This window comes from Mustela lutreola, chromosome 6 (genome assembly GCF_030435805.1).
Source record: "Mustela lutreola isolate mMusLut2 chromosome 6, mMusLut2.pri, whole genome shotgun sequence".
In the NCBI taxonomy this organism is placed as follows: domain Eukaryota; kingdom Metazoa; phylum Chordata; class Mammalia; order Carnivora; family Mustelidae; genus Mustela; species Mustela lutreola.
The window spans coordinates 26,197,004-26,220,797 of NC_081295.1; the positions used below are offsets into that span (position 1 = coordinate 26,197,004).

Sequence of the window (23,794 nt, forward strand, 5' to 3'; positions counted from 1 at the left end):
ACCGTGTCCCCGGCCGGCGCGGGTGCGTCTCGGGCGGGTGCCCGGCGAGGTGGCCCCCCGGGCGGCGGGCCGGCGTGGCTGCGGCGCGGCCTCGGCGGGGTGGCCCGTGTGCCCGGGCGGCGCGGGCGCGGCCGGCGCTCCTGCAGAGGGAGCTGTGCGCCCGGCCCGGCGCACGCACGGCGCCGCCCGCTCCCTCTTGCCGCCGCCGCAGCCGCCGCTGGGCCCGCCCGCCGGGGAGGGGCTCCCGGCCTCGCCGGCAGTTGCTTCCTGCTTCCAGCACGTCCTCGCCGCCTCGCCGCCGGTCCGGTCGTGGGAGCCCTGGCCGAGAGCCGCCCGCCGCCCGTCGCCGCCGCCGCCCGCTCGGCCCCTGCCAGCGTCCCAGCCTCGCCCCGCGGCCAGCCCCGTCCGCTCGCGCCCTCAGCCCGCGCCCCCACGCTGCCCCCCGCCCGCCCCTGGCCATGCTGTCCTTCCAGTACCCCGACGTGTACCGCGACGAGACCGCCGTGAGTACCCCAGCCCGCGCCCGCCCGGCTGCCTGCCGCGGGTGCCGCGTCTGCCGCCGCCCGCAGTGCTCTCCCCGCAGCCCCTCGCCCCCTGCGTCCCTCCCCTCCCCCTCGGCCTTTGTTTGCGAGAAAGGGGCCGGGGGCGCCCGGTTCCTCCCGAGCCGCGGGGGCCCTGGTGGCCGTCCTCGGCCGCCTGGTGGCGGCGGAGCCTGGGGTCAGCCGCCCGTTGGGCCGCCTCCGAAAAATCAATGGGGTCAAGGGCAGACGCCCAGGTAGGAATGGGCGTTTTACGGGGTTGGGAAGACGGAACGTGTCCCCGCTTTTTGACTGGAGGAGGCTCTTGGTCGAATAGGGTAGGAGAAAGTGTGCATGTGAGTGGATGGTGTAAAATTTAAAACAAAAGCAAACTTTTTGAACTTCCAGACTTAAAATCCTTAAGTTCATTCATTCTATTTTAAAATGTGTATTGAGTGCCTGCCCTGCCCCAGGCCGCCGGGGATGCAGAGATGAGACAGAGTAATGGCAAGGATTGGAGTAGTGACCCCACAGGGTTGCAGTGTGGATCCAAGTTTTCCTAAACGAGAAAAGGAGTTAATGGGGGTGAGAGGAGGCCTTTAGAAGGGAGAGAGGATGGCCTTTCTCAGAATGAGTTTGTTTTGCTTAGTGGAGGGGTTAGCCGTCATTTACATAAGCTGTAGATTATCTCAGGGTAACTGTTGAGATCTAGTGGGTGGAAATCTGGGCAAACACCCTTTTTGTGTAAAAATTAATTTGGCATCTTAGGAACTGGAGTGAATCCAGACCTCGTAGGCATGATTCTCTTAGGAATAGCCAAATTTCTCAGATAACTTAAAATAGAATCAGAATTTTAAAAAAATTGTATATATACATACAGTTTTTTTCTACTTACTCTGACCTGATTTATGCCAAAAAGTCTGTACTTCAAAGCACATTTCCTTTGGGTTAAAAGGTACTGAGACTTTAGAGTAAAGGACATATTGTTTCAAATTAAGACTTCCAAGTGGCACTGTACATTCACGGTTTCTTTGACCAGTGGCCATCTGGTAACCATGTTTTCTCAGTCTCTTCAGCTGCTTGATTATTAAATTTACTCTCACGGCCCAAGAAGCTGTATTCCTGTGTTTCCTTTGTGTATGAAGAGTAAAGTGATCTGCCCGGAATGGAAAAGAGGAAAAGACCTGAGTGCTAGTTCTGGTTTTGCAGCTCACTGGCTGGATGCCTTTGGGGAGATCACTTACCTGTTATAGGCATTCTTTCTCATATATGAAATATTAGTGCTGGCTTGGCTAGCCACAGGGCTTAGGACTTAATGTTTGCAGTAAGAAGATCGTCATTCATTTATTCACATGACAGTCTAGCCCCGCAGTGGGCCAGACTTCAGTAATCAGAAGACATGTGAATATCTCATTTTGGTTCTTTGGGATGTTTGAGTTTTCAGGGTAGATAAAAATATAAAGAACTATCTACTGTGTGGCTTGGTAAGTGTCGTTTTAGACTTATTTTGTTTTTAGTAGGGATCGCTCCTTGCTTCGTTTTTCCGTTTGGGTTACCAGAATCCTGCAGTTCTAGAAAGGGTTAAGTGAGAATTTTATGAAGACATCGAAAAGACTATGAACCATTAAAACAGTAATGAACAATTAACTCAAAAGGTGACATGGATTTTAATATTCTCCAGTTTCTTCTCACCAGAGAACTCATGAAAACCCTAAGCCTCATGGCCAGGAGAATGTAGCTCTGGTCCAGCTTGGGCTCTGCTCTGTGGCTCTCGCAGTGTACTTACACCAGCCCTGATAGCCTACATGGGGTATCTTTTTCCTGTGACAGAGCCTTGATTACTAAACCTTAGGCTAGACTTAACGCATTTACTCAAATGGTAGCCTTGATTTCTAGGAGGGTTTTTTCTCTCTTTAGCAGGTGCTAGAAATTACTGCAGCTCTCTCTCTGTCACTTGAACATCAGCAGTCTTCTGCTGAACTGTGGGGTTGGAGTATGCAACCATTTTTGGTGGATTTCTGCCCTAATGAGCAGAAATTTGGAAACCATGACACTTGCAGTGCAAGGCCATCATCCATTCCCCCAGCGTGTTGCTGTCAGGAAATATTCAGGCATGCTCCAGGGGTTAGAAGAGTGTGTGGGGTGAGTGGAGAACACCCAGGAGAATGGGTTTAATTTCCACAGGGCAAAGAGATCATATGTGCGTTGAGCCTGGAAATTGGCCAGTCGGATAAGGTAGAAAGGACATTCCTGGCTGTGTGACCAAAATAAATCATAGTTACATAGGGCTGGACAGTTGTGGACTTGCACTTGTTTGTGGGATGGCAGGGAGGCCATTGTGACCATCCATGGGTGGACAAGCTTGGATGGGAGCTGGAAAGGAAAGGAAAAAAAAAAGAAAGGTCAGATTTGATGGGCTTTGCCTGCTGTGTGCAGGACTCTGCAATTTACCCTGAAGTCAGCAGGTAAGCTACTGAATAGTACAACTAAAATATTGAATAGAAACAGTGCCTTGTCAGGGCTCTATTTTTAAAAGTCTTTGGGGGGAGATGAGGTATGGCTGGCAAACTTAGATCGGATGGAGTCAGACACTGCACAACTTGAGTTCGGGGGATGTGGCTATAAGATCACTTATAGGGAATGGTCTTGTAGAAGAAGTAATGGGGCAGGGGAGTAGGGTGGTGGCCCTTGGCTCCTGGGATTGTCCTGGGGAGAATGCGTTTCCTCCCCTGGTTAAAAATGTCTGCTGCACAGCTGACCTCAGTCTGTTTTAGATGGTAATGCTGGTGCTAGGGAGATGGGGCTGTTTCCTCAGAGGTAAACACCATTCAGGAGGCAGCCCTGGGCTCTGGGTCAGGGGTGGGCCTGCCAGTTTACAACTGGCCCGGTTCATTAGCAAGAGCTTAAGTGCACGGGCTTTGGGATTGGCTTATAGAGGGTCACGGTTCTACTGTTTATTAAACTATCTGACTTCAGTTTCCTCACCTGGAAAATAAGTTAGTAAGAGCCTCTCAGTGAGATACTGTGGCTGAAATCTGTGGCTTGGTGTTTATAGTCCACAGTAGCCTCCAAGTGAACAGTAAATCTGTAGCCCTTTGTGCTTGCTTGTCTTTGTGAATTGCATTCCATACTCTGTAAACTAGAAATATCATCCACCCTCTTACGAGGATGCCTTAAAACACTAGGCACAACAGTGGGGATAGTCAGCAAATGTTCATTGCTTTGGACCTAGTATTAGGCAAAACTAACATGATTTCCTGTTAATCTTTTCTGTTTTCTTATGACAAGTTAAGTCGATAGAACCGTCTTGAGTTTTAGTAACATCATAATTGAGGACCATTTTTAAACCTGGCGTGTCACCTCCAAGGAATATTTGGGGAAAAGTTGTGGGCAGTTTGTTTTTAGTCCTAGCCCTGGTTCTGAACTCGGGGTGGCCCTGGGCATGTTGCCAGTTGTCTGTCGTGGCTCCTAAAAATGTTGAATTGGAAGATCCTTTACAACTTTAAATTTTTCAGATTTCTTACTGTCAGAGAGGAGAAGGTAGTTTTTTAAGCATATTGAAAACCACTTCAGGGGGTGTAAAATATGAAAGCCTTGCAGATACGAAGGTAAGTTTTCGTTCAGTGGTAACAGTCAGCTACAATTTAGAGAGGTTTTCCATGAAGGTTAAAAGTTGGTCATTTTATGAAAACTCATAAGGAGAGATTTTAGTCTGGTGTTAAGTCCCTTGCATTTGTCAGTTGTTTAATGAGAACATTTTCTGAGGGTTCTGCTTCAACTGCCTATTCTTCCAGGTGTGCATTTCTCCAGGTGTTCTCTCATCTGGCTCTCACCAGATGCAGTGAGATGAAGGCCCTTTGCAGAAAGCCCAGGGTTTTAGGCACCAGGAGATTCTTCTCACCTGCCCAGCAGCCACATGGGAACTGTGACCAGAAGTAGAAGCAGCAGATTTTTCCGTTCCCAGGACATTGTTTCTCTCTGTTAGGGAGGAGCCCTTACCTTCTGATGTTCGAGACAAAGCTAGGAGTTAAAGATTCATCTGAGACCCTGGTATTGTTCCCAAAAACCTTCCTAAGAAACTGTAGCTGGAATGTTGAAGTTGTTCAGAGAGATTTCCTGGAAAGATATTGTCCATGTGGTTTCAGTTAGATTTATCAGGATAGTATGAAACGGAGAGATTTCATAACGGCCTCTACCCTTGGGAATTTTTTTTTAGGCATGATCACCTGGGGAGTGGTGACTCCTGCCCTCTCTGGCAGGCTCGCTCAGTTTCTGAGGCCAGGCACGGGGATGTGGCTTTTCAGAAGCTTGAAGGTGTTTCTGATGGTCAGTTCCCATGGACGCTCCTGAAGCCTTCCCCTCAGCCAGACCCTGCCTGCACTAAGCCATCGTCTTTCTTCAAATAGCAGACTAGTCTGATTGGGTGATGCCTTTGTGCCTCTTTTTTTATAAGCATTTCATAACAATACACAAAAGGGAAGAAAGGCTTCAGTTTTAGGAATGTTCTTTCATTGTGCCCAAGTCAGCTTTTTTTAGCTGATATCAACTAGAATCATTCTACTGCACATCGGTGACTTGCTTTCTGGCAGTTGAGACTTAAAGACAAAACCTATCATGTAATATATTGTAGGGAGATTTTCTAATCATTAACAAGCTTAGCAGGAACAAACAAGAAGCCAGAGAAGCCAGTGTAAGCACGTGTGTGGTAACTCCTTTACAAACGTGCCCTTCTTGTGTCCCGGCTGCATTGTGCGATTCTGGGCTTTGCCACTGACCACACATTTCCAAGTTTCTTTAGCACAGCGGCAGGCCTTTGTTTTGTGTTGTACAGACAGAGCAGTTCCCTATTCTGACCTTTCATCTTTCTTTCCTCTCCAGCTAAAACATGCTTTTCACGGCGGGTGGCTTGACACCTTTGAGAACCTGCCAGCTTTGGTTCATGTGGTAATTTGGGCAGACACATTGCCAGTGAGCCAATTGGGGTATTTTTGCCTGTCCTCCTGTTTTCTCTGTTACATTCAGAAAATACTAACGCAGTTGGGGGTTAGACACTAATTGTTCAATACCACATTTTATCTGTTGCAGGTACAGGATTATCATGGACATAAGATTTATGACCCTTATGCTTGGCTTGAAGACCCAGACAGCGAGCAGACAAAGGTAATTAGGGCTTATAATTAAAGATGAGGTGGACTTAGTACCTTAGTACCTTAGTACCGATGGCCAAACCCTAGCCATCAGTAGCTATGGCTTTTTCCTTCCTGGTATCTTCCTGTGTTTTCTTCCGTGGGGTGGTGAAGGAACCTGTTGGTGCTACCACTTTTTGTCAAATGATTCATGGGTGAAAGATGAGAACATTTTAGTCCCAGAGAAAATAAAAAATGTTTGCAATAATGTTTATGGTTTATGGTGACACCGATGAACCAAGTATTTGAAATGAAAATATGAGAAGTAAAATGCCAGGTAAAAATGAAAACATAAAATAATGTGAAGGGAAAGTTGCCTAAAACATTTTTTCCAAAGGAAGAGGAAATCCTGTAAAGTTGGCCTTTGAACAACCTGTGGGTTGGTGGCATTGACCCCTCTCCCCAGTGTAGCTGAAAATCCAGTTATAACTTTTGAGTCTCCAAAAAGTTAACTCCTCATAGTCTGCTGTTGCCAAGAAGGCTTACCGATAACAAGAAGAGTCAACACACATTTTGTATATGTACTGTATATTATCTTCTTAAAATAAAGGAAGCTAGAGAAAAGAAAATGGTATTAAGACGATCATAAGGAAGAGAGAATACATTTATAATTCCGTACTATCGAAAGCTCAACTGTATACTGAACAAGTATCAGGTCTTAAAAGTGAATGCTGGTCTTGAATTACTTATTGATTTTAATGGAACAACAATAAAATAAAAACCAAATGGTAAATATAAGAACATTCTTATATTTTATAGAAGTAAGGGGGTGGAGAGGAGAATTTTCTGTTCTGTCTGAAAATACAAAGCTTTCCTATTCTTTTAGAGAAACTCAGGTTTTTTTTTTTTGGTTGTTTGTTTTAAAGATGTATTTATTTATTTGAGAGAGAGAGAGCAAGCAAGAGCACATGAGTGAGTGGAAGGATAGAGGGTAAGGGAGAGAGAGTCCTCAGGCAGGCTCCCTGCTGAGTGTGGGGCCTGATGTGGGGCTCAGTCCCAGGACCCTGAGATCATGACCAAACCAAAGTCAAGATTCGGCCGTTTAACCGACTGAGCTACCCAGGTGCCCTGAAACACATAGTATTTTGAGCTGAAGTCTCATTTCATTAATGAAGTCACACCTCAGTGCTATGTCCTACAGATATTCTGTTCTCCTTGGAGTGCCCAGGACTTGGCATTTGGGACTCATCCTTACTTATACTGTATGTGGTTAATTAGTTTGTTTGGTGAGCAGATCATGTTTCTCCAATCCGTCTCAAGTGCCTTGACTCCTTTTTATAACTATATTTATGTATTACTTAGCACATGGGAAGATGTATACTATTTCTATTCCAGGAATTCATGTGAGCTTCTTTGGAATCCCAGAGTACACATTTCCCATTTTTCAAAAAGCAGTGTTAAATACACTCCCTTTCTGTCACCCTCCTGTTCTTCCTAGCATGTCTGTCCTTTTTCGCTCACTACAGAAGCCCTTACAACTTCTCCTCTACCTTTGTCCTTGAAATAAGCACGCCGCCATTTTGAGATTTTCCAGTGGTGTTCCCTAGTACTTGTAATCCTTCTTCTCTCCCTTTCCTGACTTTAAGAAAGGCAAAGTTCTCCTGGGTGAGAATGATTGGTATTTGGGTTTTCATGAAGCACTGGTTATAGAGGTGGAATAGTAGAGACTCCAGAATGAGAAACTGATGGAGATCTTTCGGAGTGGGCGAAGGCTCCAGCTCTGCAGGAAAGGCGAGACTGCGCAGGGAGCAGGTGTGGGGCTGCCTCCTCCCCTCCACCCTGCCACGCCCCACCTCACCCAGCATTAGTTTGAGCTGGGGGGGGTGGGGATTGAGCCTGCGATAGGGAGTCGCGTAGCTGCGTAGTCTGTAATGAAGGAGAAGCCCCAGGGAAGGGAGTGAGCTTCCTGGGCTTCTCTGAGAAGAGTGTCCCCAACGACTGTCTCTTTGATGATGTCTTTGTCTGGGGTCATGGATACAGCCTTGATTTCTTCAAGCTTTGATGGTGATTGAGGGATTCAACAAGATCAGAATGACCCAGTTTTAGTTTATGTGTTAATGAACATAACATATAAACTTGGCTGTTCCTTAATTGATACTGGCTGGTCCCGTGGTTGCCAAGCCACTTATTAGTAGATGAAACTTTGCTAGTGATCTTAACAGCTAATGAGTGTACACTATTACTTTCATGGTGTACATTTACTGGATGCTTACTCTGTGCCAGACACTTTATTGGTAGCTTTGCATACCCCGTTTCATTTAATTCTCTAAGTCTAAAATAGATCTTTTTATTTTCCCCATTTTACAGATGAAGAAATTGAGTTACTGAATGATTAAGTCCAAGGTCACTGGTCTAGTAGGTGTGGAGCAAGGAGTGGCATCAGGGGGCACAGCTGGTTATCAATTTTACAGTAAAAAATAATAAAAGAAAAAAGACTCTGGCGTTGGGAATGCAAGCTGTAGGAATGTATTCCCGTGTGTGCCTGCCATGGGATTTTGTGGGCCTTCTGCGAGGACCATGGGCCGGCCCCCATGCCCAGGCTAACCTGCGCATACAGCTTTGCTCAGGTGTCAGAGGAGCTTTGCAGCTTCTGCCTCCCCTCTGCAGTGTCCCTGCACACCTTTCTCACTTCGCTCCAAACAGGTTGGTTAGTGATAAGTAGTATGTCATCTGGTTTCTAAGGGGTTAAATTTTGGTCACAGACTGAAAAGGGTAGGGTGTGCTTTTCAGGTGAACATTTTCTGCTCATAGTTGTACACATACACACAAAGGTGGACTAGTCAGATCTTGGTGAAGAGGACTGTCTTTACATAGCCTCCAAAACAAAGAAGAAGAGGCTTTTTCTTTTCTTTTTTAAAGATGTTATTTATTTATTAGAGTACAGGCAGGGGGAGTGGCAGAGGGAGAAGGAGAAGCAGTCTCCCCACTGAGCAGGGAGCCTGATGTGGGACTTTGTCCCAGGACCCCAGGATCATGACCTGAGCAGAAGGCGGTTGCTTCACCGACTGAGCCACCCGCGTATCCCTAAGGCTGCTTTTTTCAATAAAAACCAGCCAGGAAATGAGGAACATACGTCGCTCTTTTATACTAAAATCTGAAATGCTATCAGTAGATCTTTGATTTAATCTGGTATTTAATGTGGGTTATCCATTTCTGACAGTGCCTGGCAGTTGAGGCTTTATCTTTTATAAAAGAATATCAGAACAGACCTGTAGCTTAAAAAATTCTCAAAAACTAGAGTAGGAGGGTGTTGAATCTAGACGAATCCTTTCAAGCTGTCAAGGCCCATATAATCCCATTTTAGCAAACGTTCCAGATTGTAGAAGATCTTGCACAACTCACTTGGTTCTCTGAGGTAAATCCGACCTTGACATGAAAACTTGAGATACTTGGTAAAGAGGAAACAGACCAGGGCTGCCCATTAGATATATAATACCACCCACATACATAATTCAGATTTTTCTAGTAGCCACATTTAAAAAAGTGAACAGAAACAGGAGGAATTCATTATATAGTACTATATTTTATGTAATCAGTATTTTCAAAATATTAATATCTCAACAGGTAATATAAAATATTAACATATTTTTTTTTTTTTTTTTTTGAGACTAAGTTTTTGAAACACGGTGCGTATTTTACATTTCTTGCACATAGCAGTCCTGAGCTGCCACACGTCATGTGCTCAGAATCCACACGTGGCTAGTGCTGTGTATTGGACAATGAAGATTTATGGACCAGTCCTTCGTGTGAATATGAAGAACGTAAATAAGTGTTAGTAGATTTAAAAGAAGGCAGAATTTATCATAGGAAATGAAGAAGAATTTAATATTAATATAGAAATGGATTTAATAAAGCTAGATAATTAATATCAGAAATTAAAGAAAATCTAAAAATAAAGTAGGAAATCTAAAAATAAAGTGCTTTATCAAGATGACGTCTCATTCAAAAACAACTTAAATAGTGGGCTAAAATGTCTCTTGTCACTACGATTTTTAGATGTTTACAAAAGCTTTGATCAGTACAATAAAACATGAACCAAAATTTGGAGAAAAGAAAATTATTATTCACTATAGATTATATAGGATATATAATCTAGAAAATCTAATAATATATAATTAGATTATATATATATATATAATTATATATAATCTATATATAATCTAGAAAATCTAAGGGAAACAAATGAAAATTTATTAGAATGATTCAGTAGAGTATGTACAAAATAATTTGTACAAAATAAAAAACTGTTACCTCTCATATATGTCACTAATAATGAGAAATTAGCCCATCTGATAGCAACAAAAAGCAAACACTTGGGAATGAAAGAGATTTCACACCTCCTGCGAGAGTAACAATGCCATTTTGGAAATACGGAGATCTCAGAAAGGGTCAGTTTGGGCCGTTATTTCTAATAGTGAAAAATTTTCAGCAGTAGGGTAATATTTTAGTAGAATATATTGAATCTGCTCAGTGAATTAGTAGATGCATCCGTTAAAATGCTGGGCTGTAAAGATTGTTTACTAATCTGAAAAAGTGCTTCTGGTAGGTTATTAAGTGGCAGAAGGATGCAAAATTCCAGTGCTCCAAACAGTTGCAACTTTACAAATGACCTTTATAAAAACGATTGTTGGAGAATCTATATGGGAAAAGGAACTCAACCACAAAAATCAGATAAAGGGACAGCTCTGGGTTAAGCATACTTTAGAGACCTAGGCCTGCCTCTTGAAGCATCTGAACCGCAGTGAAATCTCACTGGCATACGTGGAACACCAGGGTCACCTTAGAAGTTCTCAGCGGGGAGGGCTAGGGAGGGAGGTTTGCAGTCGTTCACATGATTCGAGGACTAAACAGGCAGGCCCAGCAGGCAGTTAGCTCATACTCTCCTTTCAACAGGCGTTGCCAGCGTGTCCCACACACGTCGTAGGAGGCAGTTTGGAGCAGTCTCCCTGCACGTCGGTGTTTTGACCCCGAAGTTAATTTGAACCTTCAGTCTCATAACCAGGCCCCACTCCCCCATCCTCCATGCACTGGCAGTAACGTGCAGTGGTGGAGAGTTTAAAGCCTCATCTTTAAACTTTCTAGATTTCGTTCTTGTTTCTGGTGGCAAACAAGCAATCCCCAAGCCCCACACTCTGCCGTAGCTTTTTGCAACCTCTTTCTTCCTCTCTGTTGGTGTCCTGGCCCCTTGGGAGGTGCCCTGCTCAGACGTTATTTCAGATCTTACCATGGTCTGTCTCCCTCTCTTCCTCCGCCTGTCCACAAGCTACTCTCCACACCCCTTGACGTAGCTGAGCCACCTGCCTTTGTCACTGTTCCCATCAGTACAGACCAGCCTCCGTCATGAGCAGCCACGGCCCACTTGTCAAATCCAGAAACTTCCCAACCCCGTGTTCTTCACTGTTCACATGGACCACATATCTGGGGGAGTCGTGGAGATGTACGAGTGTCCTGCCTGGGGGACTGCTCTGCTGCTTGCTTCCCCGGACTCTGCTTCCGTCGCTTTCACGGCTGAGCTGGTGGTCTCCCTGGGACCAGTGAATGAGTATTGGTCCTGGCCTCACCACCCGCTGTGGTGGTGTCCTTCCACACCGCGCTGTTTGCTCCCCTTCCCAATAGCGATAACTTCCTGTCTTTACATCATTGGGCTTGGTTTTGCAGCCCCAAGGTCCAGATAGAAGCAGTGTCCTCCTGAGCTCTTGAGTCTCTCAGTCTCACGCCATGTTTTGTGGCTCCAGCTTCTTAGTTGCATATTCCAGAAGTTGCTACTGAGTTACCAGAAGGGGGATACACAGAGGAAGGAAGCATTCAATCTTTCAAGGGATAGCTGTCTTAACTGTAACTAATTGTCAGATCTGACTCTCCCCGAAACCGTCCTGGGACTTTGCTACAGGAGTAACTAAGTATAGAATATCAGTTGTGTATATCTAATGGCCAACTTTTTTTTTCTCCCTAAGAGCTGCCCTAGGCAAAATGAGAGTAACAACAATTCCATTTCCTTGGTGGATCATGAGAGAAGAATGCTAGTAAGAACCAGCAACAACAAAACCAAAGAGTCATTTTTATTTATATTCATGCCTTCTGATAAAATGAAATAAAATTACCATCTGTTTCAGAGAAGATCAAAGGAATACGCAACATAGGTCTTCTTCCCTAGGACATTATTTGTTCTTCCTTCCCGTTCCCCCATTGGCCAGAAGAGTTAGTTACAGGTTGCTAGCTCATCACACCTAGGAATAGATAAGGGGCCCGGAATCAGAGAGGAGAGCAGGAGTCATTCAGTCTTCCAGAGTAAGACAGCTGGTCAAGTCCCTTTCTCTTCCCCTGTCCTTGCACTATTTCCTTTCCTGGCAGGCAAGATTTAAATCTTAAAGGACTTCTGATCATCTCTAGGATGGCTAGAATTTCAGTGTAGGTACTGCAGTGTCACGGAGGTCAGTAGGGAGGTCATCACCTGCTTTCAGAAAGACATCCTTCCTCCTTCTGTGAGGTCTCTTCTTGTTTGCTTGCTTTTGTTTTCACTGTTGAAGGTTAACCCTAAGAGCATGTAGTGTGAGGAGTTCCTGCTCTGTTCTGGTAGCGGTCTGGCCTCCATCTCCCTGGGCACTATGCTTTTCCTAGTCCGGAGCCAGAGCCAACCTGTGGAAGAGCCAGCGTGGAGCTGGGAGGCAAGACTCCTCTGCCCAGTTGCATTTGTGCGTCGGGCCACTGGGCTGCCAGGCTGCAGAGCCGACGGAGTAGAAGCCTGTCCCCAGGACTTCCCGTGCTGTGACGGGCGAATTCACTGTCTCTGAGCCAGATAAAGTTTACTGGAAATCAATTGAAAGCATAAAAGACTGGTTTGGTTTCCCATGTTCTCTGGAGACTTCAGGACAGGCCATGAGTATCTTCTTCGCGACTAGTACCTTCACCGTGTGAGCGGCTGGTCTTCCTCATGGCCTTTCCGCTGGGAGGCCATGTGGAGGCGGAGGGCATTTGCCAAATGGAACTGGAGTCAACACAAATCCGAGCTCTTTTACCTCCATTTTCTTGTGCTCTGTCCATGGCAGGCTACCCTAGCCCGGATTCCTTTTTTCCATGTCTAAAATGAGTATGATCATAATCTGTTCATCTGGCTTCCAAGGTGTTCGTGGCCTTCAAGTCAGCAAATGCACAGAAGATTTCGCTTTTTATACGCAGCAGAGGTCTGTGCAAAGATGGTGCAGTGTGGGGCGCTGCTGCTTAACGGGCCGGAGCACTGGACCTTCAGACTCGAGTGTTCCAGCTCCTTAGTCAGAATGTCCAACTTCAAGACTCTTCTCTTTATTTTCATCTCATCCAGGAAACTAAGCAGGATTTTCCTTTGGAAGCTTACGTCTTTCAGAAGAATGTGCTTGACATTCTGGATGCTGGTGTTTTTCCAGGGAACTATGACCTCATAAGTGAGGCTTCTGTGTTCTAAAGCATGATGATTCAACAAAGGGCAAAGATTACCTTAAAGGTGGAACCCCTTTTAATTGGGGCCTTTTGAACTCCACAGGCAAAGCTGGCCTGTAAAATACTCTTCCACCCGTTCATTGATGTTCCGTGTAAGGGTCTGGATTCAGAATTACTCCTGTGCTGTCCATTCTTGAATGGAAACAGGAACTGCCTTAGGTAAATATGTTAACCACATATTATGTCAACCTCCAAGACTTGTAAGGTGTTAAATATCTCACCACCTCCTCTGGAAATGTTTACCCTTATGGTACTTTGTAAACATACTTCTCATAAGTCCACAGATGAAATATGTAAGTAGGGAACAACTTCCTTTTGATCTGTGGATGGGATAATCATCAAAAGTATGAGGAAATGGGGCATGTGGGTGGCTCAGTCGGTTGAGCGTCTGACTCTTGATTTCAGCTCAGGTCATGATCTCACGGTCATGAAATGAAGCTCCGTGTCCAGCTCTGTGCTGGGAATGGAACCTGCTTAAGATTCTCTCTCTCTCCCTCCCTACTCCACTCTCTTTCTTAAAGAAAAAAAAAAAAAATGTCTGAGGAAGTTGCTGGTACTGGGCCATCCTCTTTTCTAAGTACTGCTGGCTCCCTTCTTTTTCTCTCTCCTCGTGCCTTCCATAACCAGGGTTTTGATGCAAGCAGCAGAAATGGATTCTGGCCAACTTCAGCAAATAGGGAATTTATGGCAAGGGTGAGGACAGCTCCTGGGGTGGACTGAAGGGGTAGGCTTGGAGTAGGCAGGAGCCAGATAGTCGTAGGGCTCTGTGGCAGGAATTTCCACTTTTCACCCAGCACTGTTAATGCTATCAATGATCTTCATTCATTCAACCCTCTGTCCCTTGCGTCGTGACTGTCCCAGGAGAGGGAGGTTTGATTGACCGAACTCCAGATATGTGATCAGTCTTTCCTTGGCTGAACTGTGGCCTCGAGAAATTTGGTAGAAGCCCCAGGAACCCTCTTTGGCATCTGTAATGTTGAAAGCCACCTGGAGTTACTGTCTGTTAAGAAGGAAGGACGCTGGAAAAGAAGAATGGATGCTGGCTGTCCCAAACGTCACAGGTCTGTGGGTTTCACCCTCTTTTCCCCCTCCATGGGGGTTTGTCCCTCTCCAACTCCCCCTAGCCTATGTTGACCTGTGCGAGACAGATGTGGCCCCTGTGGGCAGGGAATTTAGATGCCAGCACAGGTGAACCAGTGATTTGGGGGTGGGCAAGCCACTTAACCTTTGAGCTGCTACAGGTCAGTGCTGAAAGGACACTGAGCCACATCTGAGTAGAGTTTGGGACACTAGCCCCCTGTGGTCACCATCAGGGAAAGCTCCATTTTAGAAAAGCAGGCCCCAGACCACTGATGAAATACTTTAGATTGCTTAAATACATTTAACACTGATATCTTGCCTGTGGACAATTAACTTGGCTTTGGTCTTAATCATCTACAGTGTTCCCTTAAGAAAGGCTGGGGTGTCTGGGAAGCCTGTCGATAAAGAGCTAACAGCTGAAGAAGTGAAATAACTGACTTCTCCCAGCCTCTCTTTTTTGCCCCCAAACTTAGGTGTCTAAAATCCATTCACCACCTCACACTGCCATGTCCAGGGAACAAAGTACTTTGTCATAAAAAAAAAATAATCTTCCTTGGGCACTTAGTGAAATGTGAGTGTCTAAGCCGTAATTCTGGAGCATCTGATAGCTGTAGAAATCTCTTTCCCAAACGCTTCACCAGATAATTAAGGTCCAGAAAGCTTAGGAAAACTGCTATAATACCTTTGATTTATATGGGGTCTGCTTTCAAGGTGCCAAAATTCTAGTAGATTCCTCACTGTTTCTAGCACCTTTATAGATTAGATGGGCAGTGTTTATGGTTCTTTCTTCATTGGGAGAAACCAAGGCATGTGTTAGAATAAGGCCACCTAGGACTCTCCTGTTTAACATTGTACAGCATTGTGGCCATTGGAATCAGCTGTCTGTTTAGTCATATGTGTGATTCTTGGGGGGTTTCAGTTCTGCCTCTGTAAAATCTCATGCCTTGCTTATTTATTTATTTTTAAATTTTTTTAAAAAATTAGATCTCTGCTGACGCTGCTCTGGCTCCGGCAAGGCATTCCTAGACATTTGGTAGCTTCCTAACGTGTCTCTCTTCTAGAATTTTCTTTCTACCCTGTTCCCCCCAGCAACTATTGAGAACCTGTAGAGATCTTAGAACCTATTTATTCACGGGAAGGCAATAGTGTAGGATCATTTAATGAGCAGCTTTGGAGGCAGAAAGACTGGTTTGAATCTTTATGTCACAATTTCCTCAGATGTGACATTGGTCATATTTTTTAACAGCTCTGAACTTCCAATTTTCTGATCTACAATTTGGAGAAAACTACCATGTATCGTTGTGGTGAAAATTAAGTACTGCTGTTTTTGAAACATGCAGCAAAGTGGTAGACTCAAGTCAGTGCTTAATAAACGCTTGCTGTTGCCTTTATCGCAGAGCAATTGAAATAGCACAGAAATGATCTGCGTGATAATTTAGAGCTCTTGGGGACAAGTCCTTTTGCTGCATTAATTCTTGGGCTCGTTTTCTCTTTCATGGTTATTACCTTGTTCAGGTCTTCTTTCTTTTTGGATTAATTTTAGTCCTTTGTATTTCCTAGAAAGTTGTCCCATTTCGTCACGATTCTAAAATTGACCAGCAGTGGATTATGTGTAGTATTTCTTACATTATTGGATCTACTCTGTATATGTCTATATTTCTTTATCATTTTCTAATTTTGAATTTCTGTACCATTTCTCCCCCTTTAATGATTAGGTTAGCCAGAGCTTTGGTTGAATCTGTTTGTTTTTGTTTTTTTTTTTTTAAGAAGCAGTTCAAGGACTTGTAAGTTATACTTTTTAGTTTTCTGGTTCATTAAGTTCTTATTTTCTTTTGTTACTTTAAAACCTCTTGATGTGAACATTTAGTTTAATTTCACTTTCTCATTTACTGATGAGACAGCATTCGTGTAGATAATCCTTTTTTTCAGTCTTTGCCAGCCAGGACTTGTGTGAGCTTCTGATCAGTTCCTCTTCTGGACTGCTCGTGTTCAGCTGACCTCACCCTGCCCAGCCAACAGCAGGACCCCTGGAAGAGCTATGTTAGGACTCCTGACTAGCGGTGCCTGAAGCCCAGCTTACTAGCTCATACAAAAAAGGAGCTGCATGGCTCCCGTAACTGGTGGCCAGGGTGTACGTGCCTTTGGGCAGAGCTCAATCCAGGAGTGTACGTATTTCCGGAGGCCTATCTCTCTTTGTCTTATAAATCATCTGCTTTCCTCTGATTGTTTTCCAGTAGCCTCTTCCATGGGGTAGGGAAAGATGGGCCTTGCCTGTTGAAGTTTTACTCAGTCCTCATAGCTATTTGCTTTGCCTGGGCTCACGACTACTCTATTAACTGTTGCCATAGAGAAGACATGATGGAAAGACTTTGCTTGTAAAATGAATAGGGTTTCTTTACATAAGAATGTAGAAAGGAGTGAGCATAGTTGGAATACAGACAGAGGTGTAAGGCACATTATCTAGGACAGAAGGCGGTGGAAGCTACTGGCGCCCAGACATGGTAAGACCTGAGGGATGGAGAGAGAGGGTAAACCACAAACTTCCTGCAAACCTGTCACTTTCCAGACCCAGCCTTTTTATTCACATACCTCACCTGTGCCCAGATCAGCCCCTGGATCTGGGGGAGGGGTACTCGGAGGGCCAGTAGAGATCACGCTCCCCTCCCCCACGCTCTCTGTGGGCCTCCTCCAAGGTACCAACAAGAAATAGCTATCACCTCCAAATGTTTCACCGCATATCATGAATTTTAGTTCTTAATAACCTCATTTCTTCTTGTTTTCCATATTCTTATTGTAGTTTGGATTCCCTCATTGATAAAATAGTTGTTCAAGAGAGGATGTATATGCATTTAACCTCTTCATGGGCAGGTTTTTAGTTAGATTTGGATTTGAGGTGCCCTGTGTCCTCGTCAGACTTCTGCTTAGGAGCATGTGTGCCAAAGGACTGAGCCAAATGGTGTGAAAGTTCAGCGTGGAATGGACTCTCTGGTAGTGACTAGATTGGAGAACAAGGCTGAATTGTGAGGTCAAACCGATTTGCACATATGGGACAGGTAGAGAAGGTGGAAGGAGACGTGTCTGGGCTTCTGGAAGGCCCACCTGCTCTGTGAGTCATGTGCTGCTGGAAGCTCAGCGCGAGCCTTCCTCACCTGAGGGCAGATGGGCCCAGAGGAAGAGGTGGACCTGCTGTGGGATTTTAATGTGAAAAGGCGAGCCCAATGGATTTGGGGTTCTCATCACTTGAGTTCAGTGTTTCTGCTCCTTGGGAATGAGTAATGGGTTTGGGGGCCAGGAAGAGAAAGGCACCTCACTTAGTTGAGGCTCATGGCATTGTGGTTATAATTGTGACCTAAACCAGCTTTCATTCTTGAGATTTAAGATTTCCTTTGTTGTCTGAGATCCTGCTAATTTTCATAAATGCTCAGGGAGTACTGGAAAATATGGACCACTCTTCTTTCGCTCTTGCTCTATTTTTTTTTTTTTTGGGGGGTAATTTATTCCTCATATTCACCTTGCAAAGAACATTATTCCATTCTGTTAGAGTCTCAATTTCTAGATGTGTTTCCTGAAGCAGCCGCATCTAATTTTCTGCCTTCAGTGTTCTGTGTGACTGTCCAGCCTTCCTGGAGTGGCCTCCCGGCCCTGGGTCCTGTAGCCTCAGGAAGGAGCTTTGCCACCCTTTGGCTTCCTTTTTATGGGTGTATCCCTGCACTTGGAGGGTCATTTCTGAATTCTGCTACACTCTCAGCAGTGACAGGGGACCCACATAAGCTTCTCCCTCGGGTCTCCAGAAAGAGCTCAGCCCTTCACTGGGCTGGGACCGTGGTTTTCTGTCAGGCCTTGCTCTGACACCAGCCATTTTCCCCAGAAGCCCCTGAGAGTTGCTTTAACTGGGTCATTCATTTATATATATTTATATTTATATATGTGTGTTAAATTTGTGTATATTTATATTCATTTATATATATTCATACACACACACACATCCATGTGTTCAAACTTTGTGGTATGTACATAGCACTATCCCTAGTTTTTTTCATTTACGTGGGAAGAGTGGAGGTTGAAAGCCATGCCCAAGTCAGTGTCTGGTTCTCTTAACATCTGTGTGCCCCAGTCCCCTGCACCTCTGCCCCGACCTGGAAGCAGTTTCCCATTTATTTGTTCTGCTGCAGCACTAACCCTTATCCCTGAACCATCTTTTTAATCTTACATTAATTGTGGTGTTTTGTGTATACATAATGAGTAACTAAATGTATGCATCATTTTGCTCATACACATATGCATTGTACTTATGAAAGGACTTGAGGTATTTATGGATTAAAATACAGGACACGTGAGGACAGCCTGAAGAAATTCTTTCTGAAGACAGGTGGGGTAAAGAATCTCCAGCTTCCCTCCAGAGTGACCCTTTGCCAAGTGGCTTTTCATTTTTCTTTCATGAGCGTGAGAACATGTCATTCGGCACCTGCCCTCTGACCATTGCTGTGTGTGCGTGTACCATACTGTTGACAACAGGCGCCGGGCTGTACAGCGGGTCTCCAGAACTAACCCCTTATGCAGAACCGAAACATTGCTTTGCTGGTGGAGCTTCCTGACATGTGGGGCAAAAGCAGATGTGAGTAGGGTTTCTTAGTATTTGAGCAGCTATTCGACGTGTTCAGATCCATCCAGGGCGATAAAATCTAAACTGTTGGTCTTCAGAGGCTCAGCCACAGGCGTCACCGATGGGCTTCTAGAATCCAGTCGCTCTAACAGAACTCTGGAGAGTGACCGTGGACAGTGAGGCTTCTGGAGGAAACAATGAGAATTCTAACTGTCCTCTCCCTGCTGTTTCATCATCGTGGAAATCAGCTGGTTTCTTCCCTGTCTTTACTCCTTTTCTCCCCAATTTGTTCTAACATTGAGACCAGGAAGCCAGACTATTTAATACATAAATCACCAAGAAGGTATTTTTCTGATTAGAATATCAGAAATCATATTGACAGCACGGGGAACCCTAAACTTCACAAGCCCTCCTACAGAAAACTTGCCACCTTCATCATGAAGAGGATTTGTCCAACTTATAGAGAAGTGCATGAAGGAAGAACTTGAGACTTTGAGGAATTTGATCACTGTTTGGTTTTATGTATAGATATTTGACTTGGAAGGGAAGAGTCTCTAAATATTCTCTATTTAGAGTAATTAATTGACTAACATCTGTGGGTTGGGGGTGACAAAATTGGTCACAATAATCCTTGAATCGTTTCGTTATTTAGTGGCATTATTATGCCTGGCGCCTCAGTTTTATGAACATTTGAAATGAGAAAAGCCAAAGTGTCTGCTCCCGTGTGAGCTGGATTCTGGGGCTGCAGCTGTCTCCGTTGTGAGGCATCCAGCAGAAGCCATGTGAGATGGAGAAGCAGCTAAAGAATGCAGTTCCATTCCACCTTTCCAAAGAAAATGAACTGAGCCACCTCTGTCTCTTGGACCCTCCATGGTCCTACTTGCCCAGGATAAGGTCTAGATCAGCCTCAGACAAGCACAAACCAGAAGGATAAGGGAAACCAAGCCTGTAGGGTACCCTCCTGAGAGGCCTCTCAGTGGAAGAAGAGGTGCCAGCCAAGACCCTCAGCATGCTGGGATCCCAGGATGGGAGCCCTAAGTATCTAGAATGTTCTGATGAGGCCCTAGTGGGAATAGCCATCATATCTACACACTAACATGCACTGTGCCCATTTTTCTCTGTCCCCATGCCATTACAGTGGTTGTTCTGGTCGTTTTAGCGACCAGCCCTTTCACTTGGCCTTGGCTCTCACCAACCACTGGCCCACCATCCTGACTTCCACTTGAACTCCCCTGGTCTATACTTTACCCAAAGCAAGGCTAGTTTTTGTTTTGTTTTGTTTTGTTTTTAAAGATAAACCAGATATAGAACTATCTCTTTTCCTAATCATAGCTTGTTTTCACCTAGAATGAAGATTCAAACTCCTAACTGCTCTCCAGGTGTTACATAGTCAGCTCCGTCCTGGGTCTTGGCTCCATGTCACTCATTTCCAGCCTCACCGACCTCCCTCCTCTCCTTCATGCCTGTCAAGCTCCTACCCCTCAGGGTCCTGCATTTGCTCTTCCTCCGTCTGAAATGCTGCTCCTGTCTTTGCATGGCTGCTCCCTCTCCCCTAGCAGACCTTCCTTCAGAACCTCCTCAGAAGGGCCTCCTGGCCACCCTCCCTGACAGTGACACCCTCACTGTCCTCCTCAGTGCTTCCCAGGATATGTGGTAAATGATGGTTTTTAAATTTCCAAACCATAGTGGGTTGATACTTTTGTAAATTGTAACAAACCTGTTGCAGTGAAGTCCAGCTGCTGACAGCTCCCCCTCTCAGTCTCTCTTTTTCCTCATCGCAGCCGGGGCAGCAGATGCTTCTGGGCCAGCGGTGGTTGCAGATGCATGCAATTGTATGTCCTTGGGACTCCGCGTTCTCTGTAACCCTCTGGCTGGTGTTTTGTGTCTTCTGGTAGAATGTTCACTCCACGATGGTAGGGAGCAGGTCCTAAACTTGTCACCCCTCTACCCACAGTGCCAGGACTAGTGCTGATGCACACGAGGTTCTCAGTAAGTTCTTGCTGAAGCTCCAGTACCCTGATGTGCCTGTCCAGCCTTGCCTGACCCGGGTCGGGGAAATCATCCGAGGCCAGGCTGCCCTTTCCCCACTGTTGTCTGCTTTTTCTTAGCCCACATCCGGAATCAGACCTGCAGTCGCTCCTACTGTGACTGGTATAGAGTACCATGATCCTTAAAGTAGGAGATGGAGGGGCCTACCCCCACACCCGCCAGACTCAACTACTGAGGGCCCACCGTTGGCTGGAAGCCTTACCGATAGCATCAACAGTTGATGAACACATATTTGTGCGTTAGTATGTATTATATACCATGTTCTTACAGTAAAGTGAGCTAGAGAAAAGTAAATAGTTATTAAGAAAACCATGAGGAAGAGGAAATACATTTACAGGACTGTAAAAAGTCCACAAATAAGTGGTCCTGCATGGTTTACACCTGTGGTGTTCAAAGGTCAACCATAATTCCACTTCAGTGCCATGACTAAGTCACTGCATGACCTTGACCAGCTGACTTCAGTACCATAGGCCTCCATTTCTACGTCTGGAAAGGAGACATGGCATTTCCTTCCATCGTGAAGTCAGGTAAGGCTCTCACACACACTTTGGGATCTCCGCAAGGCTGCCCCAGAGGGGCTTCACAGCCATGCACTAATGTTTTTCTATAAAAGACCAAACTTTTTCTATAAAGGACCACATATTAAATATTTTTGATGTTAGGAGCCACGTAGGGGTCTCTGTCAGGTTTTCGGGTTTTTTTCTGACTCTTGAAAATTATAGAAACTGTTACTAGCTCACCCAGGCCAGGGCGAAGCTTGCCAGTCCCTAGTGGGTGGCAGGCAGCTGGAAGTATATTTCTTTGCGACTCAGTACATTTTATTTTCTGTCTGAATGAAATAAGAAATGTGACCCATAATAGTTTTATTTTTCTTGAATTGATCCTCTTGCAAAGGTTGTTCATCATTTTAGTCATACTTTCCACTCTTTGTTGTTTGCAAGCACATTTTAAGTATTGATGCATCTTAGAACAGCTTTTCCTCAGCACAAAATCATGGTTCTCCAGAGCAGAGTTGTTGGTTCGTGTGGGAGATTCCATCTGAAGATCATTTTGAGCTAGGCGAGGCCCTTGAGGATCCATCCAAAAGTAGAGTCTGATAAAAATGCATTTTTGTCTGCCATTCAAAATGGATTGTATTCTTAATTTCTTGAAGTTTTCTTCTGAGGACTTACTTGTTTGCAGACATGGGGTTAAACCTTCAGTTGAATTTAGAGCTGATGCACTTACTCTTATTTCATTTCTTAAACTAGCTTTTATAGTATAAAGAACTAAGTGCTAAGTTACAAATAAGGCATGCTTGGAAACAGTTGATCTGTTGTAAAACCTGCCCCATGTCCTGCCTTTGCTGCCAGGGCCCCCTGGCTTCTTGCACACAATCTCTTGCCCTTCTTGCAACCACTGCTATAGATATTCTCATTTAATGTCACCATCCTCCCATTTTTTTCTTAAAGATTTTATTTATTTATCTGACAGAAAGAGCACAAGCAGATAGAGCAGCAGGAGGGAGAGGGAGAAGCAGGCTCCCTGCTGAGCGGGCAGACCAACTTGGGACTCAATCCCAGTATCCTGTGATCATGACCCAAGCCGAAGGCATATGCTTAACTGACTGAGCCACTTGGGCACCGCACCTCCACCCCATTCTCCAACTTTTAAAAAATATTCTTTAGGGACACCTAAATGGTTCAGTCAGTTAAGTGGCTGCATTCGGCTCAGATCATGATCCCAGGGTCCTGAGACCAGGTCCACTTCGGGCTCCTTGCTCAGCAGGGAGCCTGCTTCTCCCTCTGCCTGCTGCTCCCCCTGCTCGTGCTCTCGCTCACTCTCTCACTTGCACTCTCTCTCTTGCAAATAAATAAATAAAATAATCTTTAAATATATTCTTTAGTTTCAACTATTAGTAAGGTTCTCTGAAGTTGACAAATGACTAGGTAGTAGGTCTTAGAAAGATTGGTAAATTTGGTAAAATAGCACCTAGGTATTACTTTCTTTAACTCTGATGGTTTTGGGGACCACAGGCCGCTGACTAAGAAGAGCAGGACCTTGGTGTAATGTGGACATAGCTCACTGCCTGCCTGATGTTAGCACAGTAGAGTGTGTTAGTTAAGAGGGTAGATGCAGGAGCCAACTCTGGGACTTCCGAGCTGTGTGATGTTGGCCAGTTTTTCATCTACTCTGAGACTCCGTTTCCCCATCTGTAACACAGGGCTAATAGAAGAACCTTCTCCGTAAGATTACTGTTGAGTTCTAGATGAGTTAATAGTACATAGTGCCACGTAAGGACTAGTTAGCGTTTATTGAGGGAAGAATACGCTTTCATGGATATGTATCAATGGATAGCACTCCACATAGAAAATTTTATATCTAACTTGCTTTGTCCATTTAAATTTTCTCCATAGGCTTTTGTCGAGGCCCAGAACAAGATTACTGTGCCGTTCCTTGAGCAATGTCCTATCAGAGGGTTATACAAAGAGAGAATGACTGAACTGTATGACTATCCCAAGTATAGTTGCCACTTCAAGAAAGGAAAACGGTATGTGAGGTTTTATTTAAATTTTCTCGTTACTTTTTAATAGAATGCTTTCTTAAATCTTAAAATACAAATTCTAAATAACTTACCAGTTTATAAAATCAATCTGTTATGAAATTGATTAGCTTCTGTGCTTGAGTATGAGAATACTATTTTTTGGTCTGTTGTCCATATTCTTAAAATCATGATTTAAGAAACTTAGTAGAGGCATTTCCTAGGAAAGCAAATCTAGATTATAGGAAATAATTGTTGTCCTATGGCTAATATTTGGGCTAGCAGGATTTGTAGACAGCAGTGGAGATTTGTTTGCCTCTTAACTTCTCTTTGGCTTCTACTACTAGAAAAGCTTTTATTAAAT

General features: G+C 44.7%; 1 protein-coding gene across 1 annotated transcript in view; it reads left to right on the top strand.

Moving 5' to 3' along the window:
• Positions 1–200: 200 nt before the first annotated feature.
• PREP (prolyl endopeptidase) overlaps positions 201–23,794 on the top strand; it is a 113,771-nt gene continuing 90,177 nt past the window's right edge. The window contains exons 1-3 of the mRNA XM_059176980.1: positions 201–503; positions 5,604–5,678; positions 23,306–23,439. Of these exons, the coding sequence (XP_059032963.1) occupies positions 459–503; positions 5,604–5,678; positions 23,306–23,439 (254 nt within the window). The 5' untranslated portion in view covers positions 201–458. The remainder of the gene's footprint in view (positions 504–5,603; positions 5,679–23,305; positions 23,440–23,794) is intronic.